General features: G+C 46.9%; 1 protein-coding gene across 2 annotated transcripts in view; it reads right to left on the bottom strand.

Annotated features, from left to right (window-relative positions):
- ANKRD53 (ankyrin repeat domain 53) overlaps positions 1 to 21,074 on the bottom strand; it is a 46,786-nt gene extending 25,712 nt beyond the window's left edge. Inside the window, exons 1-2 of one of the 2 annotated variants that reach the window (XM_029594269.1) lie at positions 20,829 to 21,074; positions 3,800 to 3,935 (exon numbers count right to left, since the gene is read on the bottom strand). In XM_029594269.1, the coding sequence (XP_029450129.1) occupies positions 3,800 to 3,934 (135 nt within the window). In that variant the 5' untranslated portion in view covers position 3,935; positions 20,829 to 21,074. Of the gene's footprint in view, positions 1 to 3,799; positions 3,939 to 20,828 lie in introns of both variants that reach the window. The other variant, XM_029594279.1, reaches the window with a different exon arrangement.
- Positions 21,075 to 27,753: the final 6,679 nt, after the last annotated feature.

Raw genomic sequence — 27,753 nt, forward strand, 5'->3', positions numbered from 1 at the left:
TGCATGTGATACATATTCTATTTCTTTCTTTTAATTTTTATGTTTTAATTTGTTTTTTATTGTATACATATTTTTTCTATTTTAAAATTAAGACCATTGTACATCTCCTAATTTATTTTTAATTACTAATTTTTCTTTTCTTTTTTTTATTTCCTTTGACTTTTATTGCTCTTTACATTTAGTTTTAATTTTTTTCATATACTTTCTATATTTTGCATAGATTTTAAAATAATTTTTATACTATTTGTAGGTATCTCTTAAGATGCACAAATGTATCAGTTATTCATAGTATACATTTAGGTCCAGTGCCCTTATAAAAGACATACTCTTGAAATAAGGATTCCAGACTATAAACTGCCATCAGGACATTTGGAGATCTATATTCAGTAGGCCAGCAAGCTGCCAGTTACCCAATTAAAGTTAACCAGGCAATTTTAGCCTGAGTATTTAGCAGGGCAAGTGTCCTGATGAACATACTCAGCTAAAGTTACCCAGATAAAGTTATCTGGGTAACTTTGCTAATCACTGGCTTAGTGAATATTGGGGGGAAAAAAAACTGCAAGTGAAGAGCGGCATTAAAATTTCTCCTCCTCTCCCATATTCCTCCAAAATAATAATAACAAAAGTGTAGCGGGCCTAGAGCTGTCTCCCATTCGAAACCCCCAAAATTAAAAAAAAAGGTGGAGTGGGGTCAGAGAGGTTTCCTCTCCCATTGCTCCGCAGAGTAAAAAGAGTAGCAGCTGCAGTCCTGTTCCACCCCTACAGCTTCAAAGTTGGCTTGGAAGCCCAGCAGGAGGAGAGGCTTCTACCTTCCCCTGCTGGGCTTCAGACAAAGTGCCAGCATAGCAGTCAGCTGTCTTGGCATACGCCTGCGCGCGTATGTTACAAAATCGGGAGTACATGTGCGCGCACCGGGTAGCACGCACACATGTAGGCTGCACACGCTTCTTTTAAAATCTACCCCTTATTGTGCATTTATTCACATCACACCACCTCCAATTGGTCTGTTCCTTGACAGCTTCCAGTACTCATGTTCAGTCCCTCATATGGTGATGGGGTTCTTACTTTATTTGGTCTTTCTGATGGTGAAGTGGATCTCGGGTGGTACCTCACTGTGCAGAAAAGTCTATCCATCTATGACTCTATGTTATGGATACAGGCAATTAACTAAAATAGCAGCAGACTTCACCAAGAGAGAGGTTCCAAAACTTTAATTTGTTTTCCTCCTCAGCTCCTTTCCGAAAATTTGCAGTGTTAATTTCCAGCGTAGACTGTTAGTATGCACATTTACAAGGAAAACTTCCCAGGCACTTCACCAGCACTCCATTTTCTTCCATGGAGCTGGGAATTCAATTTCTACTTCTCACATCCATGATGGGAGGGACCCATGGGTAATCATATATTAAGGCAATATTAATCTGTGTGTTCAGACCTCCGGCACAGCGGCCGAGTGCTGGTGCGCGCAACCTACGCCTGCCCAGAGGCAGGCGCAACTTTAAAAACAAAGGTCAGGGGGGGGTTTAGGGAGGGCAAGGTAGGGCAAGAGACGGGAAGGTGGGGGGGCAAAAGGAAAGTTCCCTCCGAGGCTGCTCCGAAATTGGAGCAGCCTCGGAGGGAACAGGGAAAGCCAACGAGGCTCCCATTGGGCACACTTGTGCAACCTGCGTGCGCCGACCCCGGATTTTATAACATGCGCGCGGCTGCGCGTGCATGTTATAAAATTGGGCATAGATTTGTGCATGCCGGGTTGCGCGCACAAATCTGCGCCCCCGCGTACCTCTTAAAATCCGGCCCTTAATACGCAGTAAGGGGTAGATTTTATAAATTTGCACAATCGCGTACTTTTGTTCGCGCACCAGGCGCGAACAAAAGTACGCTGGATTTTATAAGATACGCGCGTATCTTATAAAATCCGGGGTCGGCGCGCGCAAGGGGGTGCACATTTGTGCAACCTGCACGCGCCGAGCCCAGCGCGCGCTGCATGTTCCCTCCGAGGCCGCTCCGATTTCGGAGCGGCCTCGGAGGGAACTTTCCTTCGCCCTCCCCCCACCTTCCCCTCCCTTCCCTTACCTAACCCACCCCCCCGGCCCTATCTAAAACCCCCCCTTACCTTTGTTGCACGATTTATGCCTGCTAAAAGCAGACGTAAATCTGCGCGCACCAGCGGGCTGCTGGTGCACCATCACCGTACCCGGGGGCTGGTCCGGAGGCCTCGACCACGCCCCCGGGCCGGCGCCACACCCCTGGCCCGCCCCCCGCAACGCCGCATCACGCCCCCGAAACGCCGTGTCATTCTGCAACGTCCCCGACATGCCCCCGACACACCCCTTTTACGAAGCCCCGGGACTTACGCGCATCCCGGGACTCTGCGCGCGCCGGTGGCCTATGCAAAATAGGCGCGCCAGGGCCCTGCGTGCGTAAATCCGGCCAGATTTACGCGCGCAGGGCATTTAAAATCCGCCCCTAAGCCTGTAAATAGTGCACACTAACTATTAGTGCTCACTAACACAAAATATGAAATTCCACAAAACTGTCGATTTTTTTCTTTCGTTTCGGGGCACTCCCGAAACACGCCGAAATAGACAATTTTGTTGCATTGTCTATTTCGTTAAAAACAAATGCACATCCCTAGTAAATATCTATAGTTGTATTATAATAGTTATAGTTGTATAGTTGTATTTTAATTCTAAGTTAATTTGTTCCCTCTGTCTTTCCAACTCCCAAGTTTCTTATGTTCTTATGTTTCACTCCCCTGTTTGATTGTAACTTTTTTGCTCCTTCTGGTTGTTATTGTCAATTGTTTTACTGTAACCAATATGATATGACCGATGTCATGAATGTCGGTATATAAAAGCATTAAATAATAATAATAATAATAATAATAATAAATAACACACATTAATTAACTTTCGTGAATCAGCCTGTACACGTAGGTTTACCAGTCAGCTAAAACTCTTTAGAGATGGGATGAGTGGCCATGCCAGTTCTTCCTTTCCATGTCTAGGTACAGTAGCCCTAACAGTGGATGTGCAAAGCATTGCCATGTGGGAAACGCAGGCTCATTTCCCGTGAACCTGGCTTCTGCTTCATGGGACTGCCAGGGCTGGGAATATTTCAGCGGCAGCTTTCACAGCCCCAGGGAGGAAGTCCCAGTCACCACCTGTTGCCTGGCTTAGAGGGTCCATGTCCTGGGTTCTGGAGGCAACCATGGCCTGTGACTCTCAGCCAGAGAACTTTTGCTGCAGCAACTGGACCAAGTGGGAGAAGGTTAACAGTGGAAGGGGGAAACCCTAGGAAGCATTACATCAAGGCTGATTTTGCCATAGTTCCATTAGAGGCCAGTGGCCACGTTCAACTGAGCGGGAAGCCCAAGGGGGGGAGCCCTCCCTCCATTCCCCCATGCAAACAAACAAAAATGAAAAAAAACCCAGAAAAAGAAAAGCCAGGCTGGAAGCCCCTGCATGCAATGGGATGGAAATTCAAATGTGTTACTGCCTCAGGGATCCTGAGGAACTGCAGCTGTCTGATAATCCTTTTTGCAAAAGAAAGTTGCACGATCATCTGCTGTCACAGAACTCCCAGAGCCTGGGAGAAGGGAGAACCAGGGACCCACTGGTTCAGGCATCTGCCAGTCAGTCAAGAGCACATGGGGCATATACTGTATATTGTTCTGTAAAGAGTGGAGTTTGGGCAGGGAAGCTGGAAACTGAGCATTATGGCACCCTGACAGTATCAAGAGGAACAGAGCAAGGCGAGAAGCTTTGAGCTTCACAGGAGGAGATAAGACATTGGGTTTCACCTGCGTGTCAGCTCTGTCCACGTTATTTTCATTTTCCAGAATGTACTGGAGCCAGGCCTTGTTCCCTTTGCTTGCCGCTATCAATAGATCAAATTCCATAAGTTCCAACTGCAGAGTCACCTGGTTTAGCGCCATCCTGCTGAATCAACAGAAACAATGGTCAAACGTCACCGTTTACCTAGAGGTCACAGTAAGCAGCAATATGAACTCCCTCTCTGCACTTCTTCTACATGAGCAGTTCAGACAAGAAAGCTATCATTCAGTACAAGAAGAACATATAACAATAGCACATTGCAGGTATAATTATGACAGAAATGGAATTTAGAATAAAAAAATGAGAGAAAGTAAAGAGATAAAATAACAGATTATCCCACCAGGGATTCAAGGCCTAAACACAGACATCTATTAACTTAACACAGGTCATTCTGTAGCCCATGATGAGATCCCGCAGCATCCTGGATCTCTGCATAATGAAATGCTTTGCATAGAGAGAAAAAAAACAACTATTGTATCAGGTCACTGAGGTCAAGCTAAACTACTCTTGGTTTGGTTTCATTTTATGTGGGAGCTTGTAGTTCCGATTTCTCTCAGAAGGACAGGATTGCAAGTCCTAGAGCCAAAGGCATGGATTGGTAAAAAAAAAAAAAACAACCAAAAAAACTGGGCCAATAAAGTGCAAAGAGTCTATAAGTCAGTTTTCTTGCACAATTCTGAAACAGTGTACTTTTCCCCAATACTGCAATCTGCAGTAAAGTGTGGCGGGGAAAAGCATTTCATAGTGTGGGGAGATGCCCAAATACTGATCCTCTTGTTGGTTTCTAGTCGCACTAGATATTCTGGCTGGAGGAGACCCCAGTTATCATGGTTGACCTGTTGGGAAGGGTTTGAATGTTTGTACTTGTAGTAATAGCAAATGACCACTGGGTGGAATCTTAGAGAGATGAGCATCGTAACACGATGTGTTAATATGGATTGGTTTCAGGGGAGATGGATGTCCCCTTAAAAACCCAGGGTGTGTGATTGGTGGAAAATGGTTAAGTGGGAGGTTTTTGTCAGGACTTGCCCTTTCTATTTGCCTTCTGGTTCCTGTCCTTTCTAGGATGGAGCTGGCATAGGAAGTGACCTCCAGTAGGCAGTGGCCTGGAGAAGCCAGCCTGTGAGCTGGTGGGCTGGGGAGCAGCCAAATATGGAGGGGGGAGGGACTCTGCAGGGGCTCTTCCCCTCAAAGGAGGCGGTCCAAGGCCATGAGAGCAGGAAAGTTTCCTCCCCTAGAGGAAAAAACTTTGCAGGTATAGGTGGACCCATGGCAATTTTTATTTTTTTTATCAGTTTTACATTGTATTAACAAAGAACTTTCTTTGTCATGAAACAAGAAAAGAAATATCTTTTAACACAATTTGTTACATTACCTATAGTATCAATACAGATCCATATATAATCTTTAGATGTAAATCTTCATTTTCTCTTACAGTTCACAGGTAATATGAGGGGAGGGGGGAAAATGAAAATAGGGGAGAATTATAGGAAATATATTTCAAATAATAATGACCCTCCGATCTTAATTATAGATCCCTTTACAGACCATTATCTCTTCCATTTAGAAAGGACTGCAACTGCTCTGGGAGAAAAAAGATATATAAATTTCCAGCATGGTTTACTACGCACTTACATGGGTATCGTAAACGAAAACTGATCGTAATACAAGAAATTGTTTTCATCTAAGTTGCGTAGGCCTTGACAGCTCAGGATACATACGAAATTGGCCACCCAAAAATGAGGTAATTAAATTCTTAAAATAATTCTTCATCAATAAGCTCACATCACATTCAGAATGAAGGGCCACAAAAAGAACTCCTCTTTCTGTTACCTCTAAGTTCGAATTCTCTAAGTATTCTGTAAGATTAGTTAGATTAATCCCTTCATTATTGCCTGTTTCTACAGCAGGCCTCTTAGTAGGAAGAAACAATATTTTTTTAACAGCTGGGTTAGATTCCTCTGGAATTTTAAGCGCTTCTTTCATATATTGTTTAAACGTAATCAATGGTAATTCTCCTCAAACTTTTGGGAAACTTAAAAGTCTCAGATTCAGGTGTCTCAAATAGTTCTCCATAGATTCAAGTCTCCTTAATGAAGACATTCCTTCACTCACAATATTTCTATTGGAGTCCTTTAGATCTTTTATATCCTTGGAGATTTCTTGTAGTGATCTTGAGTGGTCCTGCAAAACAGGAATAAACTCCTCTTCAACTTTTGCCATTTTACTCTCAACTTCTCCAGACATCAGGCCTGGTTTCCAAAGGTTTGAGCCATGCCTGCTATCAAGTCCCACAACAGAGTTATTACTTCTGGTTTTACAATCTCCAAGGGTTCAAAGTTGTCCTGACGCTTTTCCTCCGGCGGCGTTCCTTCCCCCAATATTCTTGGGGGCCTGGCTTCCCCACACTGACCTCCTTCTTCTAGGGCTCCCAGTCGCACTGCCTGCACCGGAGATAAGGACCCTGCTGTCTCAGCCTCGGCAAATCCACCCCGCTGGGTTTGTTGCGTAGCTTCCTCCTCCAACAGCCTAGCTCTACCGACCTGGAACAGGGAAGAAGTCCTTGGAAGTAATCTGGGATCTGGCGGGCTCAATGATGTTTCCCCTGGCAAGAACAGGGCTCCCCTCTCAGTCTCGCCTACGGGGCTAGACGCTGCAAATCCGGAGGTAGGGACGGCATACTGCGATATTAATCACTGTCCCAAAGGGCTGGTGGAATCCAGAGGAAAGACCCTCACTTTCCCCTTCCTTTTGTGTGGCATTCATCAGCTATTTCAGGGGAAATATGATAATTTAAGCAACAAGGAATCGGAGCTGCATTCAGTAGCATCCTCAAGTCAGCCATCTTGTTTTTCCCCGACCCTTGGCGATTTCTCCCCATAAGGAAAATAGCCAGAAGGCAGAAGGAAAGGGATTTTCTGAAAAGAAAGTTGCTCCAGGATGGAGCTAGGGCATGCAGGATACTGGGGAATCACTGCGCGGGTCTGGACTGAAGAAATAGGAATGGTGAAGATCGAGTGCCAACCCAATCGTGAGTAAAGTCTCAGTGGCTGAACCTGGTTTCCTGCACTTGTGAGACTGGGGTAAGCCTGAAGAGGAATCTGGGAGTGCTGTGCCTGTCCCTTGTGGCTTGGGGTGGCTGCAACGTGGAAATAGGAAGAGTTGCCTATCGGGGAGACTGTCAGGGTGGGGAATGTAATCTTTAGGTTTCCCTTCAAAATGACTGGTGTGGAAGTTGGGAAATCCAATTGATGTTCACATGAAGGCCGAGAGACTGTTTGCTCTCACCAGGGTATTACAAGAGGCTTCATCTGACACTGTATCCCATTAATTCTAATTTTTCAGGATTGATGATTTCACCCTCTATTAACATGTACAGTTGTAAAGTTTAAAAGTTGGTTATTTGAAAGTGGTGTCTATTTTTGCTTTATTTGTGCCAGCACTAAGGAATGGTATTGGGGCCAGAGATCATAGAGGGGAGGAGGATGGTGTCCTCCCTGTCCAGTCAACAGAAGGGCTGTGAACCCCCTGCTGTCTCTATCCAGGTCCACGTCACCATCTGCATGGCCTAAAGTCTGAACCCACTAAATAAATCCCTCCCATTATTTTATGTTCCCAAGGTTAGGGTTTCAACTGGAAAAAATGTTCAAGAGTAAACAAAGGCACAAAGCACCGAGGAACCCTTTGCCAGCTCTTTAAATGTAACCCATGTGGCATGCAAGAGGAGGAGAACAAAGGAGGCGCATCGCCCCCACACAGCACTGAGGGGTCACAATCCCGTCTTCTTGAGAAGGGGGAGAAGGATCTCCCACGCCCACTCCCTGAAGATCTGCAGATATCTCAGTCCACAAGGATGAAGGGATCTCCCTTCCCTCGTGCAGATCTGAAAAGCCACAGACCATCTTTGCTGGATTAGGGACGTGCAAACTAGTTAGAGACAAGCCCCGATCTGGCAGATTTCGGCCTGGTTCGATTTTTGTAAAAAATTTGATTTGATTTATTGATTTACGGTATATTCCGCACTTCCCAGAAACAAATTGTGCTCAAAGTGGATTACAAATACATCTGTGGATTTATCCAAGATACTGAGCTTGAAAAAGAAAAAAAAACATTCAGAAGCAGATCTGGGGAAACTTGCAAGTATTCAGAACTACGAAGTGGAGTTTGAGTGGACCTATCAGTAGATTTTCTCAAATCTGTTTCAGTTTGTTCACAGCTGGCATATCTCTTACTAGTTAGCAAACCTGAGCATTTTGTCTGGGTCACTCACATTTATTGAAAAACTTATTTTAAAGAAGTTTGCACAGCCCTAGTCCTGAAGCCGGGGAAGAGAGAATGGGATCCCCCGTTTGGAAGGAGGATTTAACCATGTCATCTGTGTGGGTAGAGGCAGACAAGGTGCAAGTGACATGCTACAATGTGGCTAAATTGATAGATACGCTTTTTTCTCCGCCATCAAAATAGGGAGGTGGAGGACTATGCCCTGAATTACCTGTGGATGATGGTAAGAATTTGGCCAAATTTTGACCTTCACATCTGGCCAGTCACTATCAGGTCAATACAGTAAAGTGCGGCCGTGGTTACCCTGCTCCTAACCCGCTTTCTACCCACTTTTCGGCCGCGTTAGTCCAACCCACGATACACTATCCCCTTTAACCTACTCTTACCGCGTCCTTAAATCACCGGGTAACCCCTTCCGCCCGCGGCATGTATATTACATGTAAACGATCGAATTAGCTATTCCCTCCCATACAGTAATGCGCGCCCTGACTATCGCTTTTTTACCCTGCCGTTTTGCCGCGCGTTTAACCTGCTAACTTACCGCCTACTCTTACCCCTGCATTAGAGGCAGGGGTAAGGGTAGGCGACAAACTTTCCCCCAGCCCCCACTCACCTGCCCTGGCCGCGTCCATGGGTGCTGGTCTCCGGGGCAGCCCCAGTCCTCTCCCCTCCTCCCGAAGCAACGAAAGCGGAAAAAAGCGAAAAGAAGCGAAAAAAAAAAAAAAAGTGAAAAAAAAAGTTGTGAGAGAGAGAGGGAGAGAGGACGGGCAATCCTACGCTCGGGATTGCCAGTCCTCTCTCCCCTCCTCCCGAAGCAAGGCGCGAAAAGCAGCCTTGCTCCGGGAGGAGGGGAGAGAGGACTGGCAGTGTAAAGCAACGAAGCGACTTACTTTTTTTGCAGCCCTCCTCCGGAGACGGACATCAGCGATGACGGACCGTGGCTCCCCTGCTTCCAGCTGCCTGCGAAGATGGACGCCTGCACGAGCGAAAGCGGCCCCTGTGCGTGCAATTGGGCCGCTCAAGGCGTGACGTCACGACGTTTGGCGTCACGGCATGTGACGTCACATCTTGAGTGGCCCAATTGCACGCACAGGGGCCGCTTTCGCCCGTGCGATGCATCCGTCTTCGCGGGCAACTGGAGGCAGGGGAGCCGCGGTCCGTCGTCGCCAATGTCCATCTCCGGAGGGGGGCTGCAAAAAAAGTAAGTCGCTTCATTGCTTTACACTGCCAGTCCTCTCTCCCCTCCTCCCGAAGCAAGGCGCGAGGACTGGCAATCCCGAGCGTAGGATTGCCCGTCCTCTCTCCCCTCTCTCTCTTGCTACTTTTTTTTTTTTTTTTTTTCCGCTTTCGTTGCTTACTTCGGGAGGAGGGGAGAGAAGACTGGCAATCCCGAGCGTAGGAGAACCGTCCACTTCCTGGTACCTGTCATTTCAAATGTCATTTGAAATGACATTTGAAATGACAGATACCAGCGTGTCCGTGAAGTGTTAGGCCAGCGCACCCAGGATACTGTATAGCGCTCTATACAGTAAAATGGGTTGCGCGGGCCTAACGCTTCACGGATGCTTCTTAGACGCAGCTTGCATTTGCAAGCTAATTACATATAGTATCGAGCGGTAGGTGAGCTGGGCTGTGCATGCGGCAACCGCGGGTGCGCCCGGCACTAACGCAGCTCTTCCTACCGCTCCTTACTGTATCGGCCTGTATGCCATTTGTGACTGGACACCGAGTCTAGCTTCTGACATGCCTTGTCCAACCAGAGCAGTAGTTCACAAGTCAGTCGCTCACATTGCAGCTGTTGAAAAATTTGCTGCAAAATGTAAAGAGTAAGGAAGGGAGGGCTGGAATTAAGTTCCCTGGGCAAACTTTTGGTCTTGCTCTCTGCTCTCCTCCTTCCTGTGACTTACCTACTAGCAGCAGCTCCAGCACATCACCTCTTCGATCTCTCTCTTCACCCTCTGCCCCACATTCCCCTCTCTTTGATCCCTACTTAAAGTGCCCACATTCCCATTCTTCCCATTGCCCAGTAACTCTTTTCCTCTCTTATCCCCCTCCCCCATAGTATTCTCCTCTCTTTCCTCTACTCCATGCTTAGCCTAGTGGCATCATGCCAATTTGTTCCCTCTCTTTTCACAGTGCCAGCATCCCCCTGTCTCTCCACCCCAGCCTCCTCTGCCCAGCACACCCTCTCTCCTACCACCCTGTCAACTGCTGAGCACCTCCTCTCTTTCTCCCAAACCCCCATCCAGTCAGCACCTTCTCACTTTCTCTACCTTGCCCCCCCCCGACTAGATCCTCTGGTGTCTTTCCCCATTTTCCACCCATTCAACATACACACGCTCTCTTGCCAACTTACCCCCTGGCACAGTGCACACTCTCTCTCTTTACCCCCATATATGGAAACTTTTGATTTACAGTCACCCTCAGATTTTCATAAATCAGCGGGGAGGGGGCATGAAGAGGCAGGTCGAGTGCTGTGTGCACAAGCTTTCTCCTCTTTCTTTCATACACATACGCTAATACACTTACATATTCGCTCTCACGCTCTCTCTCACATACTTACATACTAACTTTCACACACATGCTCTCACATTCCTCTAATTTTCACACACACACATCCCCCCTGACATACAATTCCTCCCCCACACATCTCACATACATGCCCTCCCCCCCACATACACCCACTTACATACACTCCCTCCCATCTACACACATATCCACCCACATACACTCATTCCCCCTCACACATGTCCACTCACATACACTCATTCCCCCTCACACATGTCCACTCACATACACTCCCACTCCCCCCACACACATACCCACTCACATGCCTTTAACATATACCCCTCCCCTCCCCACTCACACATATACTATTTCTCCCTACCCAGAACCCACTTGCGGTAGCAACCTCCTCCATGTCAGATGGGACTCCTTCTTCTAGCCTTGCCATATCCTACTTCTGCTTTGGGCTTATGGGACTCCCCCTTTCTTCCTGCCCCTGTGGGCCAATTACAGGCTTCCTCCTTTCTTTGCTTCCATCCTGTCCCATCCTCCCACTGGCAGGAGGAGTCAGGAAGCAGCATTTCTTCTACCCCATCTAACATAATCAATTTCCTTCACAGTTCACTCCCTCACCCCACACTGGAGCAATCATCAACTGTCTCCACACTTCCTCCAGTGCAATCAAATGTCATCACTTCACCACTCCAGGTGCAATCATCAGTTTTCTTCACTTCCCTCCTCCCCTCTCAGGTGCAATCATCAGTTTTCTTCACTTCCCTCCTCCCCTCTCAGGTGCAATCATCAGTTTTCTTCACTTCCCTCCTCCCCTCTCAGGTGCAGTCATCAGTTTTCTTTACGTCCCTCCTCCCCTCTCAGGTGCAGTCATCAGTTTTCAATTCCCCCTTCCCTCTACAATCATCTGTCCACTTCTCCTCTTCCCTATGAGTCAGGTGGCAGGAGCGCTTCATTCCTGCTGCAACCTCCTCCTCTGCTGGCTTCCCTCCAGAGATGGATTTAGGCGTTTGCCACCCCTAGGCACTGTTGCGAGCCCTCTTCCACCCCACCGTCCCCAACTCCAGGGTAAGGGCAGAAAACAGGGAGCAGAAGATGTAAGGCGCAGTCCCACAGTTTGCTGTGGCAGCTCAGGCATAAATTCTGTGGCAAAAACTGGAAAAACTCTGAAGCCCACTGACAAACATTTCCACTTTTCATGTTACAAAAATGAAGTCATTTTCCAACTTTGCTTGCGTCTGCATAATTTATTTTTGTATTGGGTGAGGAAAAGGGATTTTAAGTATCAGTACAGGGATGGGCAAAAGAGAAGGAGAGAGTGAGAGGACCAGAGATGGGGAGAAGAAAGGAGGAGAACTGAGAATGGGGTGAGGAGAAGGTGAAAGGACTGGGATAGGAGGAAGGAGTGTGAGAAGGAATGAGGATGGGATATGGGGAAGGTAGAGGAAAGGGGGAAATCAGGAATCGGAGATGGATGGAAAGGAGGGAGAGGGTTGGAGGTTCTGGGATGGGGAAAGGGAGTAGGACTTAGGGGTGGAGGTGGGGGGTGTTCCAGGATCTGGGAGATAAAATCTGAGATAAAAGAAGCGAGAGCTTGAATTGCAGTGAGTGGGGGAGGGGGAAGGAGAGGAAGGAGGTATCCCTACTGTGCTCTGGTCCTGCTTCCTCTTACAACTCCTCTCTGACCTCTCAATCTGACACACACACATCAGCATCAATCACTTCTCTCTCTCACACACAAACACTGCCTCTTCCCCCCCACCCCCATCTGATCCACTCTCATTCCTCAGCCTCTCTTCTCACCTCCAATGATCCCCATTCAGCCGCTCCTAATCTTACTAAAATGATCCCCCTTTGCTCTCTGTGCACCAGGCTCAACCCCTCCCAGGAGCGTAGCGTCTATAGTGCACAGTGGTGCAAAGGCACCACCAACTTTGACGCTGTCTCTTCTCTGGCTCTCCCCGCCCTCCCCAGGTTATCCTCCAAGTCCTGCTCTGCCTGCAGACTGCAGTGTGCATTTTCTCCAGTCTCTATGTGTAATCCTCCCTTCCTTTAAACGGCGCGACCAATAAATTTGTTGTGTCCATCGGTGCCCAACGCCCTCTCTCCACCCTCCTTACCTCTCTGGCACCTCCCCCTCCAACCGCGGGAAGATTGGCTGCCGTGGCTTTCTTCTGCCGCAAGTCTTCGGGTGTTCCCGGACCAGCTCGACGCTGCTATCCGCCATGTTCCTGGAGGCCTAGGGGCGCACGCGTGGCGCGGCCACGACTGAAGTACCGGCTATGGCGCGAGCCTCGGGGGCGTCCCCCGAAGATGACGTCACCCTCGACGGATATTTAAGGTCTCAGTATTCGCTAACACATCGAGTTAGCAAGGATTATCAACGGACTCGCTTTGTCTTTCTAAGCAAATCTGCCTCCTCGGACTTACCAGAGGTACCCGCTCCTCGGGGGCCTCGCTCTCTCCTTTGTTTTTCAGGTGACAGTCTGGAACCGGTACTCGCTCCTCGAGGGCCCTTGTTTCCAGACTTGCTTCGTATACTCTTCTGCCTGGAAGTCATCACTACCAACTATATCAGCTACATCAGTGAGTTACCATTGTTCTCTCTGAGCTTTCCCTGAAACCAGGTATTCGCTCCTCGAGGGCCTATACATTCCAGTGCCTGGGCTTTATTGGGACATTGTGTGAGTGTTACCATCTGCATACCCTGCCTACTCACTATATTTCAGTTTCTCTACAGCTCAGCCTCCAGGGATCGCTGTTCCAGTATCTGAGGGACTACAGCCCAGCCGGGCTTTCCAGCTCACTACTGCCACCTCTGGTGGTTCAGTATACTGTCTAATAAAAGAACTAGTGTGTGTTCGTCTCCTAACTCTGAGCCTGACCGGTGGTCGCTCTCGGGATCTTTCCCCGGGGCCGAGGTCATCTGCCACCGACCCAAGGATCCACCCACAACTATACAGAGACTGCTAACTCCCTAGCAGATTCAGAACAAAATTGTTGCCACCACAGCCCTTGCTATGTGTCATGAGCTGATAGGGTTACCAATAGCACTGTGTGCATGCTGCTCGTGCGAGCCAGCCTTCAGAGCATGGGTGCCTCCCTTCGGTTAGTGCTCTGAGGCCGTGCTCGTATTTATTCAGCATTTTGCATACCGCAGCAAATCCCTGCCAGCCTTACACCCAATCAAGGAGCAGAGGGTCCACGTCTTTTTCGCTGTCCGACTCCTGCAGCTTTCTGCTACTGGGTGCCTGCCCTGGATGCATCGTGGTCATGCCTCACCAGCGTCGCCGCGGTCGGGAGTGATTGGGTGGTTGTCCACTGCGAAGTGAATGGGAAGCCTAAGTCTGCAGGAGCACACACACCGACCAACACCTCTCTCAGTCTCTCCCTCCTCCTGCCACTGCCCTCAGTCCTCTGGCTGCCCCTTGGGTTCAGCTGGAACTTGGTCCTGCTGCCAGCCCTGACTGTTGTAACGCTCCTTCCACCACCGGCCCCAAGCAAAGCAGCTGGAATGGACGTGCCTGCCGCTGGCTCGATCGCATCGTTGAGGAAGTAGGAACAAACAATACCACTCAAGGTAAATTAGTCAGAGGTGTGCTGAGGGGGGCCTTTTATTTGTATTATTCAGTGCATAGCTGGAAACTGAAACGTCACCTGGGCCCCGTGTGTAAGGAAGAAGGAGGAGCAGGGGTATCCTGAGCCTGTCGCACTGGGCCTCCTGTGGCTACTGAGCTGTGAAGAAGGAGCGGTCCATCGAGGCCGAGGGACCTCCGCCCTTTCCTCCTTAGATTTCATGAGATGAAGAGGCTCGGGCGGCTGAAAGAGAGTGTGTGTGTGTGTATGAGAGAGAAGGTTTTGGCTTGCGTGGGAGAGCCTGTGCATATGAGAGGGAGGGAGCTAGGCACTAGATGCATAGCGGCGGGCCAAATGAGGACCTGCCAATTGACTTCCTGCACCTGGCCAATGAGGATGAAGAAGACGATCCTCGGGGGGGGGGGGGGGGGGGGAGGTAAACCATATGTTGGGTTATGATTGAGAGGGAAGGGAAGTGGTATGAAGGAAAGGGGGATGAAAGTGAAGGATGGGAAGGGGGGAGAAGAGGGATGGGAGTGAGAGTAGTGAGTGACTGAGAGAGAAGAGAAGGTGTTGAATGAGTGAGAGGGGAGGGAGGGGGTGAATGACTGAGAAGGATGGAGTGAGTGACTGGGAGGGAGGCAAGAGTGAGGGAAAGAGGTCAATGACTGAAAGGGAAGGGGAGGGGGTGAGTGATTGATAAGTGAGTGAAAGGTAAGGAAAGGGGAGTGAGAAGGGAGAAGGGTGCATGTGTGTATATGAGAGAGAAAGAGGAGAAAGTTTGTGTGCTCCCTCTTTTCCTGTGCCCCCCACCTTCTCTCCACCAATCCAGGATAATCTCAGGGTGACTACAAATAAAAAGTTCCTAGGTACGGAGAGGGAAACATTTTGTATCCTTATTAGCTTTAATTATTGGGTGTTATTTGATGTGTCTGCTGTTTTGAAATATGTTATTGATTTGGGGAAATGTTTAAAGTTGTTTTTATCCTTATTAGATGCAGTATTCCTCATCTGTTTTGAAATATGTTTTTTATTAGTATGGTTTACTGTTATGATGGATTTAAATTTCTTGATTTTGTTTTATGAGGAATAGTGGTGTTTCTGTTTCTGCTTTATTGCACTGCATATGAGTCTGCTGAAGGGGAGAGAGACTGGGGAGCAAAACTGCTGGGGCCTGGGAGGGTAGGAGAGTGCAATTGCTTTTAATAGGGGACCCATTTACTCCGACCTGATGATTTACTCCTTTTTGATTTATTCCTTTTTGGAAATTTGTGAATTTGATATGGAATAAACATTTCATTTTTACCTGCATTGAACTGTTTTTACTTGCAAGGAAACAAATCCATAAAAGATTTATTGCCTGGAATGAGGATGGAACACCTGAGGCTATGTTGATTCAATTGAGACAAACTGGTATGTGATTATTGCCTGGTTATGCAGGTACCTGCCTAATAACTCACTACATGATACCAGAAACTATTCTTAAGATAGTTGAGCCCCCTTCTGTAGTTTGGATTTCTATTATAGTTAACATTTGCCAATGTGTTTGGGAGGCTCAGGTTATCTGAGCCCCACACATGGCCCATCTCTAGCGAAAGTCCGCAGAGACCCCCCCCCCCCCCCCACACCCCATACACATCTCTAATGATGAACACCCCCAAACATGCAATCCATCCCCCAGAGAAACCTCCTCAGGGCCCCGAACACACACGTGACTCGGGGAGGGGGGGGGGGTGCCTGGGGAAATTCTCTGGGGGATGGATCACGTATTGGGAGGTTCAGGGATGTGTATAAGGAGGGTCTGGGGCAGGGCTTAATTTAAAGACAGAAAGGAAATGCAACAGTGCAAGGAAGGGGAGCGGTGTCAGCGCAGGGAGTGACCTGTGTGCGTGTGAGGGAAGGGCAAGGGCCATGGCCGGGTGTGAACTTTCGCTCTCAGAAACACAAACACTCTCTCACACACGTATATGTGAGCACACTCTCTCACACACGTATATGTGAGCACACTCTTCACACACTTCCTTCTCCTTATCCCCGTGAGCCTTCTTCCCCAGCCCACCCCAGTGCTCTACCCCCAGCCATTCTTTGTCTGCCAGTGCTCAGTAAGCACTAGCGGATTAAGGACAACGGGGTGTTGAACCCTGTAGGGCACTGAAGGTGGAGAGTCACTGAGGTGAGGAGGAGGAGGAGCGTACAGAGAAAGGGGCCCTTTCTCTCTCCTCCTCCTCTTCTTCTCTGCCCTGGTGATCCTGGTTCTTCCTCCAGAGCCCCTGTCCCCATGAGACCTTCACTGGTCATCACCTCCTCCAAGTGGCCCTAGAGCTCCCAAGTCCCATTCCAGTCCTCAGTGGTTCTCAAGCCCTCATCCTCTTGTGGTCACTAATTCCCATTTTCCGGAAAATGTTCCTCTCCAGCAACTTTTGCCCCTCTCCTTCCTTGGCCATTTTGCACACAGGCCTCCTCTTTCAACTGGGACTCTGCTGGCTATTCTCTGCCCTGGGGGTGGGGAGACTGGCATTGCACCCACCCACTCTCCTCAGCCTCTCCAGCCTAGGTAAGACTTACAGTACCTGATTTCTTCTAATACCAGCATCATTTTAATCTAACACTAGAGTTAAAGTAAGAACTGGGTGAAGAAGATAACAAACATCTAACTAACATTTTAATGGCCTGGAGGACATAAAATAGGTTAATGCTGAGATTTTAAGCCTTAGAGGGTATGGATGTGAACCCTGGGCCGAGGTGAGAGATGACTCCGCCCACAGGGAGGAGCCCCGTGGGTCTCACCGTCGGCAGGCGCGGTCTCAGTATCAGGACACAGCTGTAAGTCAGACTTTATTATGAATGAGAGAGAAAGGAAGCATAACCCGAGGAGCGGGGAATGCAGTAAAGGTGCAGTTCTGAGCAGAATCCGTGGAGCGGGAAATGCTGTCAAGTACAGTTCTTCAACTGAGGGTAATACCCAGAGCAGTACTTCAGACGTGACGATCCGGTAGTGGCCCGCAGAGCAGGGTACGCCAGATAGCCTTCCCAGTAGAATGGAAAATACCTCAGATCTGCAGATCCGGTAGTGGCCCGCGGAGCGGGGTACGCCGAAGATGACTTGCATGGTGATGATGATGCTGAGGTAGACTGAGGTTCTGGAGCTCAGATGGTGATTGAGAACGAAGAAGCAGAATCCTGCAGTGCAGGGTAGGGTGTGGCGAATCCTGCTGGTGAAGATGCGGTAGTGGCCCGAGGTCCGGGGTATGCCGCAGGGAATCCCAGCAAGCTTGAAGAGAGATGAAGTAGAATTATTCACAAGGGTTGGTTTCAAGAATTCAGGCAGGATGGCCCTCCGAGGAGCAAATAGCCTATGACCGCAGAAGAGCCCCCGAGGAGCGGGTACTCAGAGCGTTCACCCAGTGAGACAAGAAGTAGGAACCGGAACTTCAAAAGCATATTCAGCAACGAGAAGAACTCCAAGGTGCGGAATTAAGCAGGAAGGAAGTCCTTGCTAACTCATCTGAGTGTCGGGCCAGTCAGCTTAAATACAGGAAGGTGGTGACGTCATGCGGAGAGGACGCCCCCAAGGTTCCCGCCATGACGTGTACTAAAGACGGCCCGTGCACGCGCCCGCTTGCTAGGTGACTCCAGGAACAAGATGGCGATCGACATTGCCCACGCCATCCCGGGGATGCCAGGGAGGTCGGCGGTCGCTGGCGGAGGCCGCCACTCTTCTGAGAATTAACGAAGTAGCAAGAAAAGAGGTGCGCATGAGAGGTCGCAGCCGCCTGCTACCGACGGGTGCACCGGTTAGATATAATGGGTTTTTTGGTCACATGTCAGCAGCAAATTTTCTGGTGCACCACCAACATCAGTAGCTACTTCCCTACCCCCTCATATTTTGCTCCCTGCATGCTGCCTAGGAAGGGAGGACCTGGATCAGGAAGCAGCGGGTTGCTCTCTGCTGAGTGAGATTCAGCCAGCCTGTTGTCCCCCAGATTTTTGCCGCCCTAGGCAGAGGCCTAGTGTGCTTTTTGACAAATCCAGGCCTGCTTCCCTCTGCTCAGAGCCATGCAGTGCCAGTGGGTCTCAAGAGATTATGGGACCCCACGTGATTCCGACTTCACAGGAAGGCAAGAAGTGCTCCTGCTGGCAAAGTCGCGCTGACTCGAGGAGATCACAGGGGCAAGGAGAGGAGGATAGATGATTGCACAGGGGGAGAAGGAGGAGGATTGACAGGGGAGCTGACAGTATGGTACTGACAATTGCTCCAGTTGGCACCACAGGGCTCAGGTAGCAGTTTATGTGGGGGATCTGCAGACATGGAGAAGGCTTGCGATGCCAGAAGTCTCATACGAGGAGGCGGAGTAAAAGGAGGTGAAGTGCGGTGAGGCAGTAGTGCAGGAGAAAGCATCTGAAGTGGGAGGGAGTGGCGTTGGGAGATGGTGGTGTGGGAGACATTGGCTAGAGAAAGACTAGGGGAATGGCCTGCGGTGTAGTCAGACCCATCTGCAGCAGTCTGTGGGGGAGGCATCCGGAGGGGTTCAGAGGGAGGGGGTCCTGCTGCACTGTTGGGGGATGGGTGGGGGATGAATGGGAAGGGAGGGGGAAGGAGGGGGAAGGAGTGGTGAGAGAGGAGAAGGGATAGAAATTGAATGTATGGAATGGAGTAAAATAGGGGTGGTGAGAGAAGATGGGATGATGGAATTTATTTATTTATTTATTTAAGAAATTTTATATACCGGCGTTAGTGGGGACATCACACCGGTTCACATATTAACGAAAGATCGGAAATTACATCATAACAGGAGAAAGTAACTTGGGGGGGGGGGGGGGAGAACATTAGAGAAGCAAGGAAGGATAGTGAACAAGCTGATAAAAAACATTAGATAGCAAGTATTTACAATTTACAGTATTGGTAACCTTGTATACATCTGAAAACAGAAAAAAGAATCAGATGCCTACAACAGGTTAAAATATATTTTATTTTATGTTTTGCCAGGAAGGAACGGCAGCAGACCTCAACCACCACTACCCACCATAGTAAGGTTATTTCCCTTACTGTAGATCTCACCATGCAGAATTGCTGCCAATTTATCTCTTTCATGAGCGTGAAAGGGAACTCTGAATAATGGTAAACACCCGGGGATAATGCTAAGGATGCAGAAGAGGAGACGGGACAGTGAACGCCGGAATAATGGGGAGGGATGGAGGGGTAAAAGAACAAGAAGCAAGGATTAGAGGGGAGAGAAGGACTGACAGGAGGTGAGTGAATAGAGGCAGATGAGGAAAAAGTGCCTTTTGAAGGTAGTAAAATGGGCTGTAAGCCAGTGGGACCGATGTAATAAGCTGCATCTGCGCACGTTTTTTTTCCCACGCTGGTCTTACGCATGTATGCAATAATGTGTTCAGTGCAGGAAAAATGCGTGCACAAACCCTCTTAAATACCCGCAGCTGTTTTTGCGTGAGTACATGCAAATGGTATGTAAAGGAGGCAATTAACTATTCACTGGCTATGCAGGGAGCCGCCATCGGTTAGTGCGGGTTCTTGCACGCCGGCCTTTTAGTTCCTGTGTCAGGGCAGGAGTTAAGTTAGAGCTTACGTCTGGAGGCCGGATTACTCCATTGCTGGCAGCATTAGTGTGGCTGGGTGTCCGTGCTGCTCTGGGGTAATCATGGATTGCCTTCACTTTTTCCGGATGCTAAGGTACATTTTGCGGGTCGGCTGAAGAAATCTCTGCCGCATTTCTCTCACTTACCGGTATCATCTGCCGGTACAGCTGCCATGCGCTCAGAAACGGATCATGAAGGGGGTTAAACATTGCTCTACCCACCTTCAGTCCCACTCCCAGACACTTAACTTCTTCACTGGTTTATGAAAGGGGGAAGGCTCTCACCCCGAGAATCACTCACGGGTCACCAAATTAATGCGAGTTTCTGTGCGGATTATTACTTAGGGCCTCGGGAGCGTGCATTTGTGCGCGGCTTTGCGCATGTTTTACTTTAGTGCGTATGCACATCTCATTTGCATCCTCGTCCTTTATTGCATCCCACTGAGGCACCTGCTTTTGCTAAAAAAAAATACGTGCAGACAACTAGCGCTGATTTCACCATGGGTCTTATTACATCGGCCCCAATGTAGTGAAAGGGTGAAGCAAAAGAAGAGAGAAATATGTAGTTTGAAAAACAAATGGAATAAAAAGTATACACAATTTCAGAAAAAACCCTCTGAACTGAAAATAGGAAAAAAGAATCAGATGCAGGTTAAAATATATTTTATTTTATGTTTTGCCAGGAAGGGACGGCAGCAGACCTCATCCTTACTACTTTCCCACCGTAGTAAGGTTATTTCCCTTACTGTAGATCTCACCATGCAGAATTGCTGCCAATTTATCTCTTTCATGAGCGTGAAAGGGAACTCCGAATAATGGTAAACACCCGGGGATAATTCCCTCACTCCATGCCTCGGGGATTTAGCAGAACTGAGCCCTCTGCCGCCCTGCCCCGGTGCCCTGGAGAGATCCCATAACAATTCACCCCCCACCTCCCTACACATGCACGCAGGTAACATGCTAGCGCTTGGACTGAGTGAAATAAAATGTTTAAAAATAATAAAAAGAAAAAATTCTTGCCTACCTGAGTCAGTTCTGCTGTGCTAGTGTGCTGTGCTTTGCTCCCGTAGTAAGGCAGTGTGTAAGGATTAATTCTGTCCTAGGTTGTTACTCATTGACATGCTTATAAGCGCTATAGTAATCCATCTCTTCTGCTTCTCTAGCCCATCCTACCCATCTCTTACAAATAAAAAAATTTCAACAGATCCTTTCTCTCTAAAGGAAGGAGAAATGAAGAGAATCTAGGAGTTTTGTGACCTAAAAAAAAAAAAAGCAAAAAAAAAAAAAAAAAAAAGCTAAACTCTAAGAGAACTAGCTGCAAGGAACTGTACCAGTGAGAAAGAAGTTTGGTTGCTAAGCAGCCAAATGTAAACACTGCACAATCAATCACAGTGTGATGGTAACAGTGACCTGCCAAGCAGAAAGGAGAAGCACCTCGGGGAGGGTGACCTGTCCAATCAAGAAAAAAAGAAGAAGCAGAGTATAGCAAACATCTTGCCAGGCAAGCTTCTACCTAATGAAAAGGCAACACTGCAAGTAGGGCAATCTACCTCTAGAAACCCCCTCTCAACCCTAGTCAGGACCAACGCCCAGGGCTTGCCTGGCTCCTCTGACTGGGCCCGAAAAACAACCTAAGAAAAAACTCCTCTCTCCCTCCTGAATCTCAGCAAACCTAAATGGACTGTCCGGCTCCCCCCCCCCCCAGCTCGCTGTAGAGAGCTGCAGTATAGACTCTCAGGGGGACGGCCATTCCAGATCCCTCAAAGGGGCCGATGCAATACAGTGTGCTGAGCCCAGCGCACTGTATAACCTGCGGTTGGTTGCGGGTTGTAGAGGCGCTAACTAATCCCCTTCTGCAATACCGCGGAGTGAAACTAATAGCGCTCATCACATGCAAATGCATGTGAATGAGGCTATTAGCTATTCACTCCCTATGCAAAAAAAAAAAACTGTGCGTCTAGGACGCACATTTTAGCGATCAGAAATTAATGCATGCCAGGAGCAGGCGTTAATTGCTGAGCGCTACTAAAACTAGTACAGAAAAGCAGAAAAATCTGCGTTTCTTTACTGCCTCCTACTTAATATCCTTGGGATAGCAGGTAATGGACTTCTCCTCCAAGAACTTATCCAATCCTTTTTTAAACCCAGCTACCCTAACTGCACTAACCACATCCCCTGGCAACAAATATATCCTTGGGATATTAAGTGGGAGGAACAACTCTTTAAAAAAATAATAAAAAAAAAAGTTTTAAAAAAGCACTGGCAGGGGTTTGTAAAATGGACGCTGGTTAATTCAACGTCCATTCTCCGAACCTGACTACTGGCACCAGAAAGAGTGTATAAAATCAATATTAAAGTGTCGGGCACTTAATATTAATTTATTCACTCCTTCACTTATTGCCCATTGGTCCTCTTCACTGACATCAGCAATTGGCCCCTATGCTGTCACATGTCAGTGAAAGGACCAAATCCCTTTCAGGACAGCCTTCTGAAATGAGATTGGTCCTTTCACTGACATGTGACAGTAAAGGGACCAATCCGCAATAAGTGAAGTATTGCATCGCGTCCTCAGGAGAGGTGCCTGGGGGTGCGTTATGAAAGCGGGCACTGAATACACAGCGCCCGCTTTCAGCACAAGTTTTTTGCATCGGCCCCAAAGGGAGGGGCTGCATTTGAATAGTAACCTTCCCCTCGCTAGACTGCACTCCTACTGACTATACTGATGCTCACCCAGGACTTAATGGTGACATAACTGTAGGGTCCTTCACATACAGATTCTGGAGATGCCCATTTTCAAAAACTGACAGAGAAAATATAGGAACTGAAGAACATGCCATACTGTGTCAGACCAAGGGTCCATCAAGCCCAACATCCTGTCTCCAACAGCGGTCAATCCAGGCCATAAGAACCTGGCAAGTACCCAAAAACTAAGTCTATTCCATGTTACTGTTGCTAGTAATAGCAGTGGCTATTTTCTAAGCCAACTTAATTAATAGCAGGTAATGGACTTCTCCAAGAACTTATCCAATCCATTTTTAAACCCAGCTACACTAATTGCACTAACCACATCCCCTGGCAACAAATTCCAGCTTAATTAATTGTGCATTGAGTGAAAAAGAACTTTCTCCGATTAGTTTTAAATGTGCTACATGCTGACTTCATAGAGTGCCCTCTAGTCCTTCTATTATCCAAAAGAGTAAATAACCGATTCACATTTACCTGTTCTAGACCTCTCATGATTTTAAACACCTCTATCATATCCCCCCTCAGCCGACTCAAAAGACTTCCCATAAAAGAATGAACATAAAAAATTTCAATATAATTCTGGAGGAAATAAGAGAGACAGCAGCTAAAACAGCGAAACATTTTGAGGTTGGTATTCGAGAGCATTTATGTGAATAACTTTTGCATTATCTGGATAAATGGTGAGTTTTGAATATCATTGGTACTTCTCTGGAGCAGGCAATTCTGATCATGCCGGGAGCTGGACGTTTATTTCTCTGGGGTGTGGGGTGGGGGTTTGGGTCAGTAGACCTACTCGTTTTATTTTTTAATTTCCACTGCTACTTAATCAGCTATAGTCTTATAATATAAAAAGTTAAGTTTACAGTAATCTGTTACACATATTACCAGTTGTGTTTCAAAGTTATCCAGGTAGGTACACCTGGATTATTTTATTTGGTGATAATCAGTGGGACATTTATCTTGCTGATTATCCCTGAACTTTAGCAGGATAAGTTGTTTTCTCTTTTTTAAAACATTGAGCTCTTTGTGTTCTATGACCTGACGAGAGACAGTACAGATCAGCACTAGAAACAAGGAATTGTCCTTGTTACGGTCCTTTCTGTACTTTGTAATTTTATTTTACTGTTTTTATTTGTATTATGCATACATTTTTGCTTTTCTCTTTTATTTTTTAATCATTATGGGGCCTATGCAATATAATTCATGCTAAAAAAAAAAAGTTTTAGCATGCAACTCAGTAAAATTTGAACATATATGTTAAAACGGACCTCAACGTTCAATACAAAAATATTTCAGAGGGTTCGTTAAAACATACCCTCAATAGTGTGCCTGAGGTACCACCAATGTGGTTGCTAATACAAAAAAAGTTTTTACACCCATGTTAGCTGTGGCCTGAAATCCCCTATGTTAACTGGCACAAAGTGAAAGGGTGGTTCACACAGAAGATTTTCTCTCTGCTGAACCACAGTGAAAAAGTTTCCCTCTCCACCCTGCCCTCTTCCACACACCATGCCAACTCCCTACAGTCCCTGGCAAAAGATGCCGCTAGGGGCTTCATCGCTATCACATGCCACCAGGCTGGCCCTAACAGATAATCTTGATGCAGCACAAAGAAACTTAAAAAGAAAACATGATTTTTTTTTTTTAATTTCCTTTTTAATCTGTTTTTGTAAATTAGGCTGAGTTTTGCAGCTTCACCAGCTCTACATCATGTTTTACCAAAGGAATAGCTTTTGTCCATCTACCTCACAATGCACTCGGAGCTGGGCATGGTCAATCAAACAATCAAAACACTTTCTTTTATGTCTTGAAAAGAATGGCTATTTCTTTTTTATAATTGTATCTTTATTCAATTTTCATTTAAAATTTTTAAACAAAAATATAGATAGTATTGCAGATACCAATACAATATCAAACATTACATATACCATAATATGTTATATCTGCATTACATAACCCATAATTGGGGGAGAACACATATCATAAATTATAATTATCACACTCTACAAATGAATCAGAATGGCTATTTCTAGTAGGGGCCACATTTAACAGTGGTGTGTTCTAAGAGGATAACTTTCAAAACTGCTCGCATCCACCCATTTACGCGTGTGCATGGGCTCAAGCAAAGTTGCAATTGTATTTTATAACCAATGTGGAAAGGTTATAAACTATGAGTACATATGCATGCATAAATGCTTACAAATGTAAAAACCACGAGCTGCGCAAGTTCGGATTAATTCGGATAAATGCCGATTTATCTGGCTAAGTAGTGGCACGTAACTGGATAAGTCCAAAAGTGCTACTTAGATGGACAAGTAGTGCTTTACAAAATTATTTATTTATTTATTTATTTATAAATTTTAAATCATTTATATCCCACACTATCAGAAAGATATCTGAGCAGGTAACAATCGAACATTCATAATTAAAAAATGAATTACATTAAAAAAAAAAAAACCTGGTCTTTATTGGACCTCTAGGGCAGCAGACACAGTGTGCCATGGTCCAAATCACGCCCTGACCCCGCACTTTCCCCCTTTCACGATTCCATGCAGTCCCGCTGTTTACATGCTCCCCCCCACCCCCAAAATTTTTTTTGCTATTGGCTAGGAGCTATTAATTCGGCAAAATCCGGTATTCCGAGTTAGAGGTGCTGCCAACGTTTGTCACGGTTGCCCGTGAGGTCCGACTCCTCAGGTGTGGCTCGGCAGGCCCCAGCACAGTTCACTGCAGAGGCTTTAGGCAACTCCGCCGCTGAGGTGCCCATCGGATCGGGACCCGTTGATTCCCTTCCCATGGCCCTCCCGCCCGCTGGCATTTCTGACCAGAGGGGAGCCAGAAGCCGACAGGGAGGAGGTAGGGCATCCTGGCCGCCTCAGGGAGCGACAGCAGGCGCGATAAGGTCTGGGAGAGATGGCACAAAGAGGGAACAGGTGTTGATGGGTAAGCAGAACCCAGGCAATTCCGCACAGAAAAAGGTCCATGGAAGGGTGTGAGAGGGGAGGGTGAGAAGGAGCATGGGAGGTAAGAGAGCGGGGGGGATGCTTGAGTGTGGGTTTCAGAGAGAGGGAGCCTATATGAGGAGATTGTGAAGGAGTGTGTGTGTATGTGTGTGAGAGATTGGGAGCTCGTGTGTAATGAAAAGGGATCGTGTGTATGTGAGGGTGCTAGCCTGTGTGAAGGGATTGTGTATGTGTGAGACAGAGCCTGTGTGAAGGGGTGCATGAGAGAGAGAGAGACATAGGTAGCCTGTGTGAGGGTGTATGTGTGAGAGAGAAAGGGAGCTTGTATGAGTGTGTATGCAAGAGAGAGGGCCCTGTATGAGGGGATGTGTGTGTATGCGAGAGAGTGCCCTGTATGAGGGTGTGTGTATGAGTACTAGAGAGAGGGAGCATGTGTGTGAGAGAAGGAGAGACAGAGGGAGCCTGTGTGAGGGACAGTACTGAGAACGGGGTCAAACTCTGGGAGTGACGATAGAGTGGAAGGGAGAGATACTGGCAGGTGGAGGAGTTGGGGCCTGAGAGGGCAAAGTGGCCAGGGGAGTAGGGAGAGCAAGTGGAAGGGACTCTTACAGTGAATTTCTAGGGAAATTCTGCTCAAAATATTTAAAATTCTGCATCTCTAAGTAATGACTTTTTTCTGTATTAATTTAAAATGTAATTACTTAAAGACTGTAATCAAAAAAGACTCTCTTCAAAAATATTTTGAATGTGGAAACAGCTACACATTGATCAGAACAGAAAATGCTGTAACACCACAATTTATATACTGAAAATTACTAATCACCACATGTGAAGGGACATTTTTTTGATTGTACCAGACCTCATAAACAGGCATATATTGTAATGCTAAATAGCATGTATTCAAGTTTGCCAGAGTTTATAATCACAGGTCATTGCTAATTTTTTCAATGTGCTTTCGAGTGTACTTTCGTGAAACCTTTGCACCAACGGTGAGAATAAAAATTGTCTCTTTTTTATATTAATTAATGAATATTCAATGTCTTTTTAACGTAGACTTAGCTTAATGAATGGTGAAGAAACGCCATGTTCTTCCTGTGAGGCTAGTATGGAACAAAGCCCGACACTGGATCCGTGTTTCGGCTCTTGCCTTCTTCGGGGGCCGAAATAGCTGTCAATACAGAAATGCGCAATTACTCAAAACATTAATCCAAAAATAATTTAATACTTATCGATTGTAGCGGGCAACATCAGTACACCAAATTGATACGGAACGGCTTGTGATGGCGGCGTCTGCCGATCATACGTTTCTTCAACAGAGTCAAAATGAGAGCGCGCCTTTACTTAAGCGTGCTCGTGACCAATCATGAGACACGGAGTCAATGATGACGTAGATGTCAACAGGTGACATTTAAACCAAAGAAAACCATTCCACCGCAATATTGAGCCCCTGCGGTTGTGTGGTATTTAGTTTAAAAATCCATTGTTGTTCTCTAATGTTCAATATTTTTTGTGGATCACCTCCCCTCCCTGATAATATGATGCGATCTATTACCCTCCACTTTAAATCCATAAACTGATGTTGTTTAGAGACTCTCTAAACAACATCGGTTTATGGATTTAAAGTGGCCGAAATTTTAATACTTCATTTTAATACTACTGATGTTGTTTAGAGACTCTCTAAACAACATCAGTTTATGGATTTAAAGTGGAGGGTAATAGATCGCATCATATTATCAGGGAGGGGAGGTGATCCACAAAAAATATTGAACATTAGAGAACAACAATGGATTTTTAAACTAAATACCACACAACCGCAGGGGCTCAATATTGCGGTGGAATGGTTTTCTTTGGTTTAAATGTCACCTGTTGACAGCTACGTCATCATTGACGCCGTGTCTCATGATTGGTCACGAGCACGCTTAAGTAAAGGCGCGCTCTCATTTTGACTCTGTTGAAGAAACGTATGATCGGCAGACGCCGCCATCACAAGCCGTTCCGTATCAAGTTGGTGTACTGATGTTGCCCGCTACAATCGATAAGTATTAAATTATTTTTGGATTAATGTTTTGAGTAATTGCGCATTTCTGTATTGACAGCTATTTCGGCCCCCGAAGAAGGCAAGAGCCGAAACACGGATCCAGTGTCGGGCTTTGTTCCATACTAGCCTCACAGGAAGAACATGGCGTTTCTTCACCATTCATTAAGCTAAGTCTACGTTAAAAAGACATTGAATATTCATTA

The sequence above is a fragment of the Rhinatrema bivittatum genome, chromosome 1, assembly GCF_901001135.1.
Source record: "Rhinatrema bivittatum chromosome 1, aRhiBiv1.1, whole genome shotgun sequence".
NCBI lineage: Eukaryota > Metazoa > Chordata > Amphibia > Gymnophiona > Rhinatrematidae > Rhinatrema > Rhinatrema bivittatum.